This window comes from Aureobasidium subglaciale, assembly GCF_000721755.1.
Source record: "Aureobasidium subglaciale EXF-2481 unplaced genomic scaffold scaffold_27, whole genome shotgun sequence".
In the NCBI taxonomy this organism is placed as follows: Eukaryota; Fungi; Ascomycota; class Dothideomycetes; order Dothideales; family Saccotheciaceae; genus Aureobasidium; species Aureobasidium subglaciale.
The window spans coordinates 20,523-38,177 of NW_013566968.1; the positions used below are offsets into that span (position 1 = coordinate 20,523).

At 50.7% G+C, this 17,655-nt stretch overlaps 7 protein-coding genes across 7 annotated transcripts; 4 read left to right on the forward strand and 3 right to left on the reverse strand.

Annotated features, from left to right (window-relative positions):
* Positions 1-201: 201 nt before the first annotated feature.
* Positions 202-541, reverse strand: AUEXF2481DRAFT_43807 (uncharacterized protein). Its single transcript, XM_013484693.1, has one exon. The coding sequence runs from the start codon at positions 514-516 to the stop codon at positions 256-258; it is 261 nt and encodes an 86-aa protein (XP_013340147.1). The 5' UTR covers positions 517-541; the 3' UTR covers positions 202-255.
* Positions 542-1,503: 962 nt separating this feature from the next.
* Positions 1,504-5,044, forward strand: AUEXF2481DRAFT_8302 (uncharacterized protein; the record flags this gene model as incomplete). Its single annotated transcript, XM_013484659.1, has 2 exons — positions 1,504-3,699; positions 3,749-5,044. 2 exons carry the CDS (start codon positions 1,504-1,506, stop codon positions 5,042-5,044), a joined length of 3,492 nt encoding a protein of 1,163 aa, XP_013340113.1.
* Positions 5,045-6,124: 1,080 nt separating this feature from the next.
* Positions 6,125-8,509, forward strand: AUEXF2481DRAFT_69667 (uncharacterized protein; the record flags this gene model as incomplete). Its single annotated transcript, XM_013484734.1, has 4 exons — positions 6,125-6,161; positions 6,229-6,365; positions 6,429-6,442; positions 6,499-8,509. The coding sequence occupies 4 exons, from the start codon at positions 6,125-6,127 to the stop codon at positions 8,507-8,509; spliced, it is 2,199 nt and encodes a 732-aa protein (XP_013340188.1).
* Positions 8,510-9,032: 523 nt separating this feature from the next.
* Positions 9,033-9,468, reverse strand: AUEXF2481DRAFT_8304 (uncharacterized protein; the record flags this gene model as incomplete). The annotated part of the gene is made up of 4 exons (XM_013484660.1): positions 9,033-9,088; positions 9,143-9,253; positions 9,316-9,375; positions 9,435-9,468. The coding sequence occupies 4 exons, from the start codon at positions 9,466-9,468 to the stop codon at positions 9,033-9,035; spliced, it is 261 nt and encodes an 86-aa protein (XP_013340114.1).
* Positions 9,469-9,627: 159 nt separating this feature from the next.
* On the forward strand, positions 9,628-11,466 carry AUEXF2481DRAFT_8305 (glycosyltransferase family 22 protein; the record flags this gene model as incomplete). The annotated part of the gene is made up of 4 exons (XM_013484661.1): positions 9,628-9,646; positions 9,715-10,014; positions 10,068-10,241; positions 10,292-11,466. The coding sequence occupies 4 exons, from the start codon at positions 9,628-9,630 to the stop codon at positions 11,464-11,466; spliced, it is 1,668 nt and encodes a 555-aa protein (XP_013340115.1).
* Positions 11,467-13,290: 1,824 nt separating this feature from the next.
* AUEXF2481DRAFT_455047 (uncharacterized protein) lies at positions 13,291-14,808 on the reverse strand. The gene is made up of 3 exons (XM_013484743.1): positions 14,503-14,808; positions 14,083-14,452; positions 13,291-14,032 (listed from the first exon to the last, which is right to left on the reverse strand). Exons 1-3 carry the CDS (start codon positions 14,671-14,673, stop codon positions 13,500-13,502), a joined length of 1,074 nt encoding a protein of 357 aa, XP_013340197.1. The 5' UTR covers positions 14,674-14,808; the 3' UTR covers positions 13,291-13,499.
* A 1,765-nt stretch (positions 14,809-16,573) lies between these two features.
* Positions 16,574-17,557, forward strand: AUEXF2481DRAFT_69569 (uncharacterized protein; the record flags this gene model as incomplete). The annotated part of the gene is made up of 1 exon (XM_013484720.1): positions 16,574-17,557. The coding sequence occupies one exon, from the start codon at positions 16,574-16,576 to the stop codon at positions 17,555-17,557; it is 984 nt and encodes a 327-aa protein (XP_013340174.1).
* Positions 17,558-17,655: the final 98 nt, after the last annotated feature.

Sequence of the window (17,655 nt, forward strand, 5' to 3'; positions counted from 1 at the left end):
TGTTTGTCGAGTATGATCCTCAGGATTGACCAGCAATCGTTCACGGCAGATTAGAGAAGATTGAGCGTCACTTGATTCTCAGGATCAATTGTAGAGAGCGGAAGTTGAATTCACCTGGTCAGAACACAATGTTTCGACACCGCCAGTTTGCACGTGACACTGCTGGCTAGGCGGTATACTGTCGTTTTTGCACTCGTGGTGTTGGGTAGCTCCTCCAAGTTGATTAAAGACATAGACTTCGGGTTTGTGAATCGGTCATATTGAGAATCTAAATAGCTGCCTACGTGTCGAAACACGAAACCCCCTCTTGCTGATTGCAGATGTGTTTGCTGAAGCCAAAGCGCGACCACATGCGCCACCAGACAAAACATAGTATGCAGTCTTCCGAGATGTTTCTACCATAGATAATGCGCGCTTTGGCGTTGTTCTTATTACCCTCGACTTGCCGTAGTTGCTCAAGTCCTCGGAGCAATTACTGCTGAGACCATGTCTCTGGGCTTCTTTCCATGTTCTCATGCCTGTTTTCCATTGTCACGGCGCCACAGATCGGCCTCATCTTTCGATGCCGGAGTAGGGTACGACGATATTTGTATATCTTTCCAACACAACCCGGGTCTTATAGAAACGGCCGAGGCTCTTCTTTGTAGGCATAGCGATCATGAATGGTGTGCCCAGGGCTCGGTGTTTGAGCCCATGAGGAGAGCTTGGAGAAAACCAATTGACACTGTAGAGCTCTTGTAGCATCTCTAATCAAAACAAAAGTGTCAGCGAAAGGAGTTTTGCGAAAGACCACTGGAATGTCAGGGAAGACGTGAGATGCAGAGTGCAAGATTGATGCGATGTTGAATCGCAACATTGAAAGTTGAACCGCAACGTCGAGGACGCGAGTCTCATAGACAGTTGCGTGGGCATGTCATCCCATTCATGTTGCGCCTTTCTTGTCAGGCATGTACCCTGAATACTTTCATTCGGTCTTCAGGTTGGGGCTCGCTCTAATTTCAAGGAGTCGTGTTCGTGCAAATCGCGTATTTGTGTCCGATGATGGAGTCGGTATTGTCGGCTGTGCAGCTGATTGAAAATGTCCATCGGGCAGCACCATGTCGATCATTGCTAACGCGTCGACACAGAGTAGTATTACGCATGCTTCTGTCCGTCATAGCCACCACACTGAGAGGGAAGGCAGTCGGCCGTCGAGGCGAGTGCTTGATACATGTTGCGAGGAATGAGAGAGACGAGGAGTTCGCATGTCGTTGGAACAAAGCTGGAGCGGAAAACTCGCCGAGGGCACACCGGCGTTCTCCAAGGGCCGTCACCATCTATCACCAGGTCCAGTGCAGTGCTCGCCGCCATCAGCTTTCGGGATTCATCACTACTTACAGAACATCTTCTTTCTTTCTTTCTTCCGATCTTGTAGGATCGAGCATGCTCTAAACCCGAACAGAGTAGTGATGCAACATCACGTCGGCCACGGTCCATTCGCCTCCATATCCTGATATTGCCAATATGGGCTCATCCAGCAATGCCAATACTACCGCAAGCGACCTGAAAACCTTCCCGAGCACAATAAAGGAGACAGTCGCCAACATGTCTGCTGGGAAGATGGCTTCGGATGCTGCCTCGGTGGCACAAGACCAAGTCCGATCAAGGCCATCAGGCCAATATACCACTCTTGAAAGTCCTGAAGATTCAAGCTCAGGCTTATCTTCTGTTGAGAGTGAACCCTTAAGTTCAGTCCCCGATATACATTTCCCGAGTCTGAATCTTGGTGATATTTGGCGCCATGGCTCCTTTGACGCCGACGAAACTGGTTTATCATCAGTCACTTCCGGCCCATCAACTAATAAACGATCATTTCAAGCGATACACAGCTACCCTGAGAGCCAGGTGTCTGATGATGGTAGAATGGCGAAAAGACCGGCTCTATCTCCTGGTAATGTCTATCCTACAGATTACGCTACACCCAGCAGCCGTTCATCACTCTTATCCAATATTCAAGTCGCAGCTCGGCCGACTCCAGAAATCTCCTCATCTCTAAGAGACGATCGCATACAGTCGGCGCCGAAAGCCCCCACACCAAAGACGAAGAAGTTCTCCAAGGTTACCAGACTGACGACTAATGCTCGACCAAGATCATCAATCCCTGTCAACATGTCTTGGGAAGAATATGGAAGACAGTGCATCTCGGCAGCCCATTCGTCTCGCCTCAACCCGTATGCTCTCCACCCAGGAGAGTATAGGCTCTTGCGAGACCACATCACGCAAGCTCAAGTCACCACATACCTAAACATTCGCAATGGTATCCTCCGCCTTTGGGTACGAAACCCCTTAGTCAGCGTCTCCAAGGAGGAAGCAGCTGGATGCGCAAAAGATATACGATTCTTTGACTTGGCACATACGTCGTACCGATGGTTGACCAGAAATGGCTACATCAACTTCGGCTGCGTCGAGGTGCCTCACGCAGGTGTTCTCAATCCCAAGCGCAAATCAACACCGAAACAGAGGACTATCGTGGTTGTGGGTGCTGGTATGGCAGGTCTCGGCTGCGCGAGACAGCTCGAAGGTTTGTTCGCCCAACTCGGTGATCACTGGACCGATGTTGGAGAGCTGCCTCCCAAAGTTGTCGTTCTCGAGGGAAGGAACCGAGTCGGCGGTCGCGTCTACTCGCATCCACTGCGCGAGCAGGTGCCCGATAGCTTGCCAAACGGCTTGCGGAATACTGCCGAGATGGGTGCTCAGATCATCACAGGATTCAATCATGGGAACCCTCTGAACGCAATCGTCCGTGGTCAGCTTGCCCTTCGCTATCACCTCATGTGGGATGAGATCACAATGTACGATTCCGATGGGCTCGCAGTCAACCACGAACGTGACATGATGGTCAACAAAATACATAACGACCTCCTGGAGCGCGCCAGTGACTTCCGCGTCAGATCGACCCCTGTTGAGACACTAGAAGGTCTGCCGGATTTTGTCGAAGTCTGTCAAGACCCAATCGAAATTAAGACAGAAAAGGCCAATGCCCCTACCCTGAACAAAGAGAGACAGGCTGTGCCTCCTGGCTTCGCCAAACTCCAAGGAAGAACCCAAGTCGTTGCTGGTAACAGCTCAAGTCGAACAGCGGCACAAGCTGTGCGATCTGCTGGTTGGCAGTTAAGACCTGGCATAACAAAGAGACATTCTCTCGCTCTCGACGCTATAGCTACAGAGTCCGACAAGCCAACACTAGGTGCAACCATGGATGAGGCCATTCGTCAGTATCAGGAAATCGTCGAACTGACGCCTCAAGACATGCGCTTGCTCAACTGGCATTACGCTGACTTGGAGTACGCAAATTCTGCCACTGTGTCCAATTTGAGCCTGGGCGGTCACGATCAAGACAGTGGCAACGAGTTCGAAGGCCGGCATTCTGAAGTGGTAGGTGGATACATCCAAGTGCCTCGAGGACTGATGATGCTACCCTATCCACTTGACGTACGCTTTGGATCGGTCGTAGAAAGAATCACCTACAACGCCAGCGACGATGACGCAAATAGCACAGCGACTGTGACGATCACGACTGGAGAGACTTTTGAGGCCGATCAGGTCATCTTAACGTCTCCACTTGGTGTCCTTAAAGCCGATACCATCTCTTTCGAGCCAGCTCTGCCGGACTGGAAGAAGGGAGCCATAGGACGTATGGGGTTCGGACTTCTCAACAAGGTAAGATAGCGATTTTAGTTTTTGACAAAAGCAGTGGCTAATTTCGCAGGTTGTCATGGTTTTTGAACACGCGTTCTGGGACAGTCAATACGACATGTTCGGTTTCCTCAACGATGCTGAGAATAAGAACAGTCTCAATCCCGATGATTACGCCACTCGACGCGGCCGCTTTTACATGATGTGGAACTGCGAGAAAAACAGCGGCCGACCAGTCCTGAGTGCCCTTATGTCTGGCCGAGCAGCCCATGAGGTGGAAACCACAGACAACGATACATTACTTCAAGAGGCTTTGGCAAAGCTGAGGCGTACATTCGGAACTGAGAACGTTCCTGCCCCGGTCGAAGTTATTGTCACGCGGTGGAAAAAAGATCCTTTTGCGAGAGGTACATACTCTTTCGTCGGGCCTGCCACCAGTCCATTAGACTACGACATCATGGCGGCGCCTGTAGGCAACCTCCATTTCGCCGGAGAAGCCACATGTGGCACCCATCCCGCTACTGTCCATGGCGCATATCTGTCGGGACTTCGAGCAGCTGCTGATGTCGTTGACACGATGATTGGTCAAATGGCCGTCCCCGAGCCGCTGGTACTGCCTCGACAACACATTCCTGTCACAGCTCATGGAGACACATCTGATCTAGCTTCCACGGAGTCACCGTCGGGACAAGCCTTCATGAGCACACCTCTTGGCACCGTAAAGCGTGTCGGTAGACCTCCGGGCAGGCCACCAGGCAGACCACCAGGCAGACCTAAGAAAGTGATCGAACCGCCACAAACTCTCCCTGCCGTGGTTCCGAACCCAGTCGCACCGCAAAATCCCTACAGATCATCGATCAACAGCAAGTCTGTTGAAGACGAAGCCTACGAGGCCGCCATCATTGATGCTATTCTTTCCAAGCTTGGCCCTCGCCCTCTGAAGCCTGCAAGACCTGGCGCAAGTGTTAATCCGTACCTCTTGTTCACGAACGACGCCTGGGCACGGTGCAAAGAGGAACTGAGTCAAGCGAAACAGAAAGCAAGCGGCGACAGCGAAGCTAAAGCTCTGCGTGAGGAAATCCGCACAGAGGTCGGTCGCCAATGGCGAATGTCGAGTGATGAGCTCAAGCGACCGTATATTGAACAAACACAAGCGGCGCAGCAAGCAGTCAAGGAAACGCGTGCACAATACGAAAAGGCAGCGGCAGAGTGGGATCAAGATGCTCGACAAGTCAGGCTTGATTACCAGAAGGCACACCCTCCCACCAATGGCAATGAGTGGACGGGCAGCACCAGTATTGAGATTGCTCCACTAGCTCCTCCCCGACGCAAGCAGACCATCAACTACACGGAGTCTGACGGCGAGTGAGAAGCATATATGATGCTTTTTGGCGCGGATGCGCGTGTATGAGTGGTGGAAAGTGTTTAGTCAGCGTGTATATGAACTATGTACCAACAACAGTACAACCAGCGTTTTGGGCGGAGGCTCGGGGCAGGTGATGATTTGCAGAGGGCCCGACCGGCGGCTATTCTCGCGCAAGGATCGCTCTTGGCTGCACGCGTGACGACCGCGTGGGAGCGCCAAAGTATAAATGAGGTGTTTGATCGGTATGGAGGCCCTCGTTATGTATTCATATAGAGCCGATCAGCGCGAGACCTTACCGATGCGTTTAGAAGTCTTCGGTCTGCTATTGGTGAGAAGGGCAATTCTGCTTCCAAGTGACTTGACTGGCATACAGCCTTTTGTTTGTGTTCGTCATGACGACACGGACCTTTGAGCTATGGCGCATCGAAGCGTCTCGCCCTAGAGCGGCATTTGGAAGGTTCGATCGAGCGACGTGCCATGCTGGGGGCAGCGTCGGTGTGCTTACTTACCGATTGAACCGAAGCCGGGTCTGCTATCAGCGAACACAAGGGCACAGCGGGTCTCGGTGATGTCAAGGAGCGAAATCCTCCCCCGGAATGGCTGGGGCCCGCTGATATGGCTCGTGTAACGACAAGGACTGATGGAAAACGAATGCAACTCAAAGAACAACAGTCGTCGAGGCATTTTTGTGTTCTTGAAGCGAAGGCTCCGGAGGTGTCAGGGAGGTATTCAAGCCACCAAATCGATTGTCGGAAGCTCAATCCTTTTCTTCCCCGCCATCGATCCCCAGGTTGCGCTCGGGTAGTGGTGCCTCGAGTAGGCGAGACCCAGCACTTAGCCGTTGCATTGCCTCTACGCTCTGCGCAACTCTCGAGTCTCTTCCGTTCGGCGTCCGTAGTTGTCTCTCAATCCTGCTCTCTCCTGTCTACCTGTCTTGTTGCCGTCGCATCGTACATCCAGTCCTCGTCAACGTTCCTCCTCCGAGACAGTGGCTGAGATATTGGCCAATTGCTTGCCCGAGGACCGGGAACGCAGTCACGCCTGCCCCGACTTTGATGTCCGCATCCCTGGTGGAACTGTAGAATGTCTTTCTTCGGCAAGCTCAAAGGAAGCGCAGTGAGTTGGACTTGCTTTTGCTTACGTTTGCGCCACGTTTGACTGACGATCACAACCATCTCAGACACCAGCGAGTCCGACCGCAGGCAGCGCCCCTCTCAAGAAGGATGTCGCCGCTCCTCTACCAACGCCACTAGAGAAGCACCTCGCTGATCTAGCTGGTCCCGTACGGCCTGATGGTAGTGACAAGTTCTTTGGCTTTGAAAATGTACGTAAATCTGTCCGCTCTCTACTCAGCAGCAACGCAGACTAATCGCGACTCGGCCAACAGTACGGAAGCACATGGTACGCGACTACTACAGTCCAAGCAAGCGAGAAGATTGCTGACCCCTGCCCAACAGCTATGCGAATTCGATCATCCAATGTCTATACTACTCGACCACGTTCCGCGAAAATGTGCTCAACTTTCCTCCGCTTCCCCCATCACCCGAGCACAACGAGTCGGATGCAGACCGTAGCATGAGCCTCCAGAATGGCCTGCCGTCGCCTGGAAACCACCTCTTGACTGCTGCGACGAACAACTTCACGTCCAGCTCGCCAGCACGAAAGCCCATCATTCTGCCAAACACACCTGAAGCACAAACGACAAAGCCCGATGACAAGGATTCTCCAGACTACAAGAAAAAGGTGGCCATGAGGTCGGGCCCTATCTTGGAAATGCAGATGAGCAACTCTAACGCATACGGCATGTCCGAATCACTCTTCACCTCGCTCAAGGACATATTCGAATCCATCATCGGACACCAGTCGCGCACAGGAATCATCAGTCCTCTAAAGTTTCTTGAGATCCTGAGGAAGGAGAACGAGATGTTCCGCTCTGCCATGCACCAGGACGCCCATGAATTCCTTAATTTGTTGCTCAACCAGGTTGTCGACAACGTCGAAATGTACTCGAAGATGCTGCCAGCCATCAACGGTACCCTCAATGGTCACAAGGGCTCGGAGCCCAGCATGGAAGGCGCCATGTCTGCCATGGCAAAGGCACATAGCACGCCAGGCATGAGTGGCGCTGGCTGGGTACACGACCTGTTCGAGGGTCTCCTCACATCAGAGACACGTTGCCTGAGCTGCGAAAACACATCCCAAAGGGACGAAGCCTTCATGGACTTGTCTGTCGATCTCGAAGCACACTCTTCGGTGACGGCATGTCTGCGGAAGTTTTCCGAAGAGGAGATGTTGTGCGAACGGAATAAATTCCATTGCGACAACTGTGGTGGCTTGCAAGAAGCCGAGAAGAGAATGAAGATTAAACGACTACCACGCATTCTGGCACTTCACCTAAAACGTTTTAAGTACACAGAGGACCTCCAGAGACTCCAAAAGCTTTTCCACAGAGTTGTATACCCTTATCATTTGCGATTATTTAATACTACCGACGACGCAGAAGACCCGGACCGACTGTACGAACTTTACGCCGTTGTTGTTCATATCGGAGGAGGTCCGTACCATGGACATTATGTGTCTATAATTAAGACTCAGGATCGTGGGTGGCTCATGTTCGACGATGAACTGGTTGAGCCGGTCGACAAGAGCTTCGTTAGAAACTTCTTTGGCGGCGAGCCAAAGCCCGGCGTACAAGATGCCAGACAACTTGCTTGTGCTTACGTGCTGTTCTACCAAGAAACCACTTTGGAAGCTATGCAAAAAGAGCAGGAAGTCGAAGCAAGACAAGCTGCCGCTGCGGCCAACATGCCAAACAGAGATTCGGTATCGAAAGAGGCGCAGGGCGGCTTGATGATCAACACCAACGGCCTTCGCAACACACACACCATGCAGTCACCGATCGAGGAAGAACCCAACGCTTTTGCCAACCTCGCTCATGCCTCGACTGCTCCAGCCTTGTCACAGCAACGTTCGACATTCAGCAGTCTATCAACTTCACCTTTCCTCGGTTCCGGATTTGGATCGATTGATAAGAAAGCTGCAAAGCAAGCCGAGAAGGATCGCAAGACACAGGAGAAGGAAGCCAGGAAGCTTGCAGACGCTAAGAGGAAGGAAGCAGCTGAAGCGACCAGAAACGCATGGAAGAAGCAGAATGAGGACTACCTGGCAGCCATTGAGCTCAGCAAGCAAACGGCGGCCGAAGAGGCCACTCGCTCGGGTAACCCCATTCCAGACACAGCGATGCCTGCAACAACACCTGCAGCAGATTCGAAAGACCGACCAGGTCTCAGCAGATTCAGACACAGCTCGATGAGTCTACGACAGAAGCCAAAGTTCTGGACTTCAGGCAAAGAGAAGGAACTAGGAAGCCCCCTGCCGACCCAGGCCGAAGAAGCGAACGCCGGCGGAGAAAAGGAGCTCAAGAAGAACCGGTTCAGTCTGAGCAGGAAGAAGTCGACGGTGCTTTGATTATCGGTGTACATACTACCACATCTGTCCGCGCAGTCGGTGGAATGCATGGAGCAATTTTGGACATATACAAAGGAAGTGTATGGCGGCGTTCTCACTACAGACAATATTGGGCGGTGGACGATATCCAGGCTGATAGGTGGGCAGCTTGAGTTTCATGTTGATGTTTTTGTTCGATTATCGTGTATTTAACAGAAGACCGGGCTCCAACAACCAAATCTTTTACTTCACACAACACGTCTTGATGGCCATGCCCGCTTTTGCATGTTTCTCTTGAAACAGTATTGGACAGGCGCCTCGTGCGATTGGTGAGGAATCCCAAATTGTTGATGCGCAGACGTGTCACATTGGTGTGCCGCTGGGCTTCAAGATACAACAAGGTCTCGTGCGGCGGCGAATGTGTCCTAATCTACAACAAGGTCTCGTGCGGCGAATGTGTCTTCAGCACAAACAATTGGGAGGTGGCATTGAGGTGATTGTGTGTTTGATTCGTAGTTCTACGCGCAAGCTCTTGTAGATGATCTCAACCCAGTATGAGTTCGTAGATGATGATGATTGTGTTCAGGGCGATTAACGGTACTGCAAGTATTACAATCAGCGTTGGATATTCCGACCAAGATGTGACCAACGTACTCCTCATGAGGGTGCGGACTGAAGCGATCAGGTTGATGACTTTTGACTTGACGCTGGTGTTGTCTGCAGGGCCGCCGAATGCTGGCTCTTGTTGTGTGGATCCCCAGCCGACTGTTTGTGTCCTGTTAGTCGCGTGCTTCGAGTGTCGGTGGATACAAAGGGGCTTTGCGTACTTCTGGCGAGGAAGCGGTCTTCGGAGAGGATGGCTATCGCATTGATCAACAATATCGTGACTGCGAGGGTCGCAAGTGTTAGCATAGATCGCGCAATCATTGTGTCGCAAAGCGCTTACCATAGAACAAGCCCCCAAGGCCAAAGAAGAACATTTTGATCTAGTTGTCAGACGCTGGTTGCGACTGTACAGGGTGGAAGATGGATGCGAGCGAAGCAATGACATGTCTCCTTCCCCCACGGCCCTGCTTCTGCCTCTCTCCACACTCGTTCACCAAAGCTGTCCTCACATCGCGTGTGCCAAGAACTACACCATGGCTCGACAACTTATCGGTATGGCTTGAAATCACTTTGGTGAATATAGTTTGACCTGCGGAATGCTAATTTGATTGGTTTATCAGATCTAGTGTTGGTCGGGATGTTGCCCTTGACCATACTGCTCCATCTGTACTTAGCCCCTTATACCAAGGTCGAGGAGTCTTTCAACATACAAGCTATTCACGACACACTTGTCCATGGCATCCCGACACGAGATGCTGCAGCTTTCTTCGACTCACATTATGATCATACCACTTTTCCCGGTCCTGTACCTCGCACCTTTGTTGGTGCTGTCGTCATGTCCGGCTTGACTAGACCGCTGCAAATTGTGTTGAATAAGCTATCGTCAGAAGGCGTAGATAAGTTCAACTATCAGATTGCTGGTAAGACGCAAAATGTAAAAACTCGATGTGGCTTGGGTGCTGATTCCAAACAGCAAGAGGAGTGCTCGGCTTGATCAACGCTGCAGCTCTTGCCCACTTTAGACGTGCAATCGACACAGCATTTGGAAACGTAGCTGGGAGATGGTATATCATCCTCCAAGCCTCTCAGTTTCATGTGATGTTCTACGCATCTCGCACTCTGCCAAACATGTTTGCATTCAGCATTAGTAAGTCTGCTTGCTGCTATATGTCATTCATGCCTTTTTGACAATCTTAGCCATTCTGGCATTGTCTAGCCTCATCTCTGCTCAGGCAGTCGCGACCCGCACGTTGAAGAGCTCGAAACGCCGCCGCCTAGCTCTGTATCTCTTGACTGCTTCAGGCATCATCTTCAGATCAGAGATAGCCATTCTGCTCGCTGTGCAGACGCTATACTTACTGCTACAAGGTCGGACCTCTCTGATCCGCGAAGTGATACCCGCCGGACTCCTTGGTGTGATCATTGGTCTTGGTGTCACTGTCTCAGTCGACTCATACTTCTGGCAGCGCTTTCCACTGTGGCCCGAATGGATAGGCTTCGTCTATAACACCATCCAAGGAAAATCCTCTGACTGGGGTGTCAGTCCATGGCACTACTACTTCGTCAATGCCATTCCTCGTCTTTTGCTGAACCCAATTACATGGACGCTCTGCATACCTTTGGCTCTGGTCAATCGCGCTACACGAAAGACGAGCTTGGATATCATGCTACCCCTCGTTGCTTTCGTGGCCATCTATAGCGTCTTGCCTCACAAGGAGTGGCGCTTCATCATCTACATCATCCCTGGACTTACTGGAGTAGCAGCTGCAGGAGCTTCGTGGATCTGGACTCGTCGATCGAAGACCCTTCTCTACCGTGTCTTGAGTTTAGCTTTGGTTGGCTCCACTTTGCTCTCATTCGTGACTAGCTTGGGTCTGCTCTACATTTCCAGTCTGAACTACCCAGGAGGTGAAGCTCTTGCACGACTTCACGAAGTCGCTCCTAGCACACAGAGTGGCCAGACGTGGGTGTATATGGATAATCTGGCCTGCCAGACTGGCGTCACGCGCTTTCTGGAGAAGAATGCTGAGTCAACTTTCAAGTACGACAAGACAGAAGATGAAAAAGCGCTGTTGGATCCAGCCTTCTGGCAAAAGTTCACCTATGTGCTTGCCGAAGACCCGAAACGAATTATCGGTAGCTGGGAGGTCGTCGACACCATCTACGGCTACTCTGGAGTGGGTGTTGACAATCTAGCCGAGGAGCAAGATAGCGCCCCTGCTCTCGCGGCGAGAACCGCCATTGCTCGACCTCTGAACAAGGGTCTGCAGGTGTACAATTGGATAGCTCGTACAGCAAGTCAAAAGCTGACTGGCGGAAGATGGCCGGTGGTGAAGATGGAACCCAAGATCTATATCTTGAGGTCTCAATAGACTTAGCTGACATGACCGCACCAATGCTCCGTCGCACACGTAATGTCCGATCCTGAAGTCCCGTCCACGTACTTACGAAAGTTCACTTGCTCTACTCTCACTTCCTCACAATTTCTCTCGCTCATCTCCCTATATACAAGTCTTGTCTTTTATCCAAGAACACATCTTTCCTTTCTCCAACAAAGAACAGAACAACATCGGTACGCGAAAATCTTCCATTACAGTCCAACATATGCTAATCACCCGTAGGGTCAACATGTCCAGCCAATACTGCGATTCGTATGGACAGTGACGCCGCGTTCGTGGCTTTGCAAGAGAGACACAAGCACTGCTCCGACGACCAAACTGACTCGCGCCCATAAGCACTTGCAAAAGTAGCTGCCAATATCGCCAGGACGAAGATCAAGGTGCACAAACTCCGACTCGACGTCATACAAATATACACCCGAGTCTCCTGAGTCTGGATTCGTCCATGACCTCAACTTTGCCGTTTTCATCCCCGACGCTCCCATCCTGGAACAACTCAAAGTGATGTGTTCTCAGCTAGTCATCGACGAGGACACCAGTAAGCTTCTCTACGATTTCAGAGCAGAATGACGAGCTGTTCGACTCTCACCTAGAGGAGACAATCGTGCTCAAAAGCCAACAGATCACGATGGAGGCCTACGAGAGATCGCTACGTGATGCTATTCAGGGCAAGGGTGAAGGAGAAGCACAGAATAACCTTGGGCGCGTCGGAGAACACACCAATCTTGTCTTCCGCGGAAGGAGTGACGAGTGAATCTTATCAATTTGATCTTGTATCGACCAGGATAAAAAAGGGACGGAAGCGGGAACTTGTGGATCTGGGCAACAATCTTTCTGAGTCACGGGTACAACTTGAGCTGGCACAGAAGACTGTCGCTTTGATCAAAAAGGAAAGACAACGCTTGGAGGAGTTTGAAATAATGATTGAGAAGTCTTTTGGCCGACCTGCATTTGGTTCGCTTGCCTGAGGTCGACGGTAAAGCTTGGCCCTTAGTGCAGGCGCTGTCATCATTCCTCATCATACGCTTTGAGAAATGGACTCTGGCGAACCAATACCTCTTCACGATAGGGCTTATACAAAGAGTGGCATTCTCGAAGCGATCACTACACTACACAGAGATTTTCCCTTCTCATCCTATCTCTTCATCCGCCCCCTTCAATCAACATAATTAGAAATCTCAATCAAATTCCCGTCCGGATCCCTCGTATAAACACTCTTCAATTTCCCCTGTGCACCAGTCCTATCAACCACTTTACCTTCCTCCAAAATCTCCAATCCTTCCTTTTGAAGTTCAGACAAAACATCTGTGATGGGAGTAGAGGTCAAGAAACAGAGGTCTGCAGTACCGGGTTTTGCGAGAGTGGCTTTGGGTTCGAATTCTGCTCCTGCTTGGTGCAGATTCAGTTTTTGAGAGCCAAAGGTTAGGGCGTGTCTGTGAAGAAGATTAGTAAGGCACGTAAGAGGGATGATGAAATGTAGTGAGATGAAGGTCTGGCAACCTGTATGTGGAGAGCTTGCGTTGAAATCTCTCCATCCAAATAACCACCTTTGAACAGTGCAAATCTGCGGATTTGTAGTTACCTCTCAACTCCTGGTGCGTCCTTGGAAGAACGAAAGACCTCATGCTGCATACCCAGTCGCTTTGTGTAAAAGGCAACTGTTGCATTCACATTGCGACAGGTAAGGACGATGTGATCAAGAGCTTTGACGGCGAAAGGCATGATGGGATGAGACTTTCATAGACGACTACGAATATTGGTCAAGAAAGTAAGTGTTTTGTTCTAAGGAGGCATCGATGAGGTGAGTCGTACGAGTAGTGGCTTCCAATTACGCATTGCGTAAGCAATTGCGGGGATCTCGAAACTCTGTTTGATAGGCTTGTTATGTTGTAATGAGGAAGCAGCGACTATGGTAGTAAACAAATCATGTTCTGTGTGTCCGGCGTGGGCATGGAATGATGGTCTAAAGGAATTAAGAAAAAAAAAACATTGTGAGACCAGGAAATTTACTGCCATGAGGGTCTCCTGGCTGGCGAGCCGAACTGCAACCCGTTGTCCTTCACCAACTCGGTCGAATGCACGACCTCAGTCGTCTTTACAATACTAGGCAGATGAGCCGTAGAATCATACGCCGATCCCCATTGTATGGTCGTCTTGAGGCTTTTGAGCATTTGCGACCCATCTTCGAGACGATTCAATCTGTGGCAGGCTGATGAACTTGTCCTGACCTGACAGATCAAGCCACAACGTGCTAATAGTGTCTCGTATGGCGTCTGAAGCCGGACTGCGAGAGCAGCTACGATGCTTAGGTTCTGCTCAATCTGCCACCAAATTGTTGGAGCTACCATGTCTCGAAGCGGATCATCACTCATGCGATAAGTGTGTAAATATATCATGTTGGCGACTGAGGACATACTGATGAAAAGTCCTAATCCGACTAACAAACCCAGTGCGATTAGCTCGTGCAATGGTCGGTTCGCAGCTTTGACAAAAGCGATTGGTGTCAACGATAGAAGTATGCTTGTGATGATACCAAAACCTAAGCCTGATCAGTCAAGTTTCTTGCGAAGATGGCATCGGGTTTCTTACTCAATGTGACATAGGCAGCAAGCTGTGTCCTTTGAGGTGGCCAGCATTGTGCCAGCACATTATCGTCCCAGAGTGCGGAAGTCGGCTGGCACTGCACAACTTGGATGACGTTGGTTGCAGTTGTGCAGGCGATTTGCACAAAGATGATCCAGCAGAACATCCATTGCCATTGTCTGTCTTGTCTCTTACTGAGGGCAGTCCAAGCGATGGAACACTTGGCTAAGCAGACAGACCAGATACAAATTGGCTGTGCAAGAAAGCTGAAATACCGAGCCTTGACTATACTGACAGAGTTTACGAACCCAGTATGTCTGCCTAGACCGTAATGGCAGCTGATGGCGATCAAGATAAATTCGACTATTGCTAGCATCTGAACATCTTAGCTTGTGTTTTGTGGACGGGGGACTTCCGTTTACTGACCAGAGCTGCAGTGATCATGCCATCGGTCCACAGGAGGGGCGCAGACCGACGAGCTCGTACACGTACACCATATAGCAGCAGTGATAAGGTCAAGGTTATTATTGCAGGGACCAGTAATTCAGCTTGTGTACTATTGTTCGCCCCTGCGAATTGTGCTTGATCCATGGACATCGTACGCTGTGTTGCAAGGTCGAAGTTGCTGCTGTTATCGTTCGATGGGCTCGGCGACAAATGCCTGTGGTCAAATTCAGGACGGGGAGCGCGAGGTGATAGACCCTCTTTCGAAGACCAGATAGTAAAGACCACATGGCAAGGACGCTACTCGCAACTAATAGCAGTCGGGACAAAACGTGCTTTTTGCTCTCTACCAGTGAAAAGAGCTTCATGCATAATCTTGAGTAACTCTCAAGATCGTTTTGTCTTGGTGTCATGCAGTATATCTCATGAAGGGCAACCAGAGAAGAAATCGTGGAGATTAAGTTGCCTCCGCTCTGCTTCGGCGTCCTGCAGGTGCATTTTCTGGGAAAGAGCGGCGCATGTGATCCGCCACATGGGCATCGAGCTGAGGTCGATGAAGCATGGAAAGAAAGCAGACGGCAACCTAAATTTCGAGCCTGTCGATGAAGTGGCCCACTGAGGTATACGGTCATCCTCCTTCGGCTGATATAAGAGCTGGCACATCCTGAGCCGCCCAGATGGAGAGCGGAAGCTTGAGCCTCTTCTTTGCCCATAATGTGCCGCCCATCGCACTACTGCATGCATGAGACGTGTTGACAAAGGTCACAAGCCCTAACATCCGGAGCCTTCTCGATTGGGGCACATCTAGGTGGGAGTCGCTCGAGTGACCAAATGTGAAATTCATCTGTCGTTTCTGTGCTACCTCACGGAGCCAAGAGGTGGTGTCGAGAGTCATTGTCGGGTTCATCCCTTGTGTTGACAGGACATGCATCAATAATGGCTCAGACTAGCAGGTTCAGGCTTTCTAGGCAAGGAGGTCCGGCTTCTGTGCTCACTTGGACTTGCAAGGATGTACAAGAAATTCGATAATGCGCGACCGCGATGACCGGTTCGGCAAGCGGACCCGTTGAACGCAGACCCCACACGACAAAGATGTGAAACGGGCGGACACTGTCAACTTTCGAACGTTGACGCGTTCAAAACAACTTGTCAGCTCACCGTCTCCGAGGCCTTCTAAAACATCGAATACTCTTCCTCGCAGGCGGTGATCACAATGAAAACTAGGGCAGGTTGTCCATCGTGAATGCCACCGGGCCGGCAAGAACAATAGAACGGGGATGCATGTTTGGCTGCAAGATTGATCGACAGGCACCATGTCACCACGCCGTGCACGTCAGAGATAGAGATCTCTATCTTTACAATGCCGTTCATCAACTCGACGCACCCCCACCTAAAAATATCGTCTAGCTCTGATCAAATTGATTCTTCAATGTCGCCCGTGAGCCGACCAAAACCACTGCAGCGAGATAGGTTCCACGCTGCCCTTTTCAAACCACCTTTTGGTCCGTGAGCCGCTTGATCTTGAGCCGCTCTTCCCAGAAGTCCCAGAAAATGAGGCGGGCCTTCTTCGTTACGAGAAAGCACCTTGTGATGCCTGCCCTCTGGCTGCGGCAGGTTACGACTCTTGGTAAAGCGGGCCTCCAATGATCGACCACTTTGCCAAACAGAGAAGAGAAAGATAGCAACTGGCTTATGTATATAGGTAGGCCTTCAACTGCTCAATTCCCTTCTAGGATCCTCATGATCAACTTGCACTCTTTATTCTTCAAGATCACTCGCCGCATTCGTTTGCTCGGAGTCTGATCTCTTACATTCGTTAAATTCTCTTTACCTATAATTGCACCGAGATACAGTCAAGATGCACTTCAAATCTTCTATCGCCGCTCTCGCTTCGATCAGTGCTCTGGTAGCTGCCCAAGCGCCTAGCATCGATCAATGGGACCAGTCAGAGATCAACAATGGCACTGCTTGGGAGGAAGTGACCCAGATTGCCAGAGACAACCAGGTGTACAACTTGGGCACGCGTGGAGACAACAGCTGCCAATGGGGTACCATGTCAGTGAGAAAGGAGTTTCGCGACATGTCCAATGCAGACCGCAAATCGTTCACCGATGCTGCCACCTGCCTCATGAAGACACCTCCTAAGCGCATGCAGACCAGCCAAGCTTCAGACTACCCTGGTGTCAAGTCCCGTCATGACGAGTACGTCGCTACCCACATCAACATGACCATGAACATCCACGCCACGGCCGACTTCCTAGCATGGCACAGAAACTTCATCTGGCACTACGAACAAGATTTGAAGAATCTCTGCGGTTACACAGGCACTCTCCCCTACTGGGACTGGGCCTTGGACGCTGCAGCCCCTCAAGACTCACCCATATTCAACGGCGACAAATACAGCATGGGTTCAAACGGAAAATACATCCCCAACCGCAGCGACACCTACCTCTACACTCAAGGCGTCAACATGCCCCCCGGCACAGGAGGCGGCTGCATAGAATCCGGCCCCTTCTCAAACATCAAGATCCACCTCGGGCCCCTCGATCTCCCTAATGCGAAGAACGTCGACAGCGACTATGAATATAACCCTCGTTGCTTGGAACGTGACTTCAACTCCTTCTTCACATCGCAATACAACACTTACTCCAACATCACCGAATTGGTACTCGAAAGCATTTACCTCGAAGACTTTCAAGATCGCATGCAAGGCTACGCTACCGGAGACCCCTTTGGCGTCCATGGAGGCGGTCATTGGGGTATGGGAGGTGCGGCCTCTGATTTCCACTCTTCACCTTCTGATCCATTGTTTTTCTTGCATCATGGTATGATTGATAAGATCTGGACTACATGGCAAAATCTCGATATTTATCGTCGTCAACTCATTATCAAAGGTACTTCTACGCTTGGAAACAGTCCTCCTAGTGCTGAGATGACTTTGGATGATTCTATTCCCTTTGGCTTTGTGGCTGAGGATAGAGTGTTTAGGGAGTTGATGGATACCTTTGCTGGAGATTATTGTTATCGTTATGAGTAAATCATTCTTTAACGATATCCTACTGTGGGAAGGAAAGAGAGATGCTGCGTACACTTCTTCTCACACACACACACACAACTGGACTTCCATAGACTCTT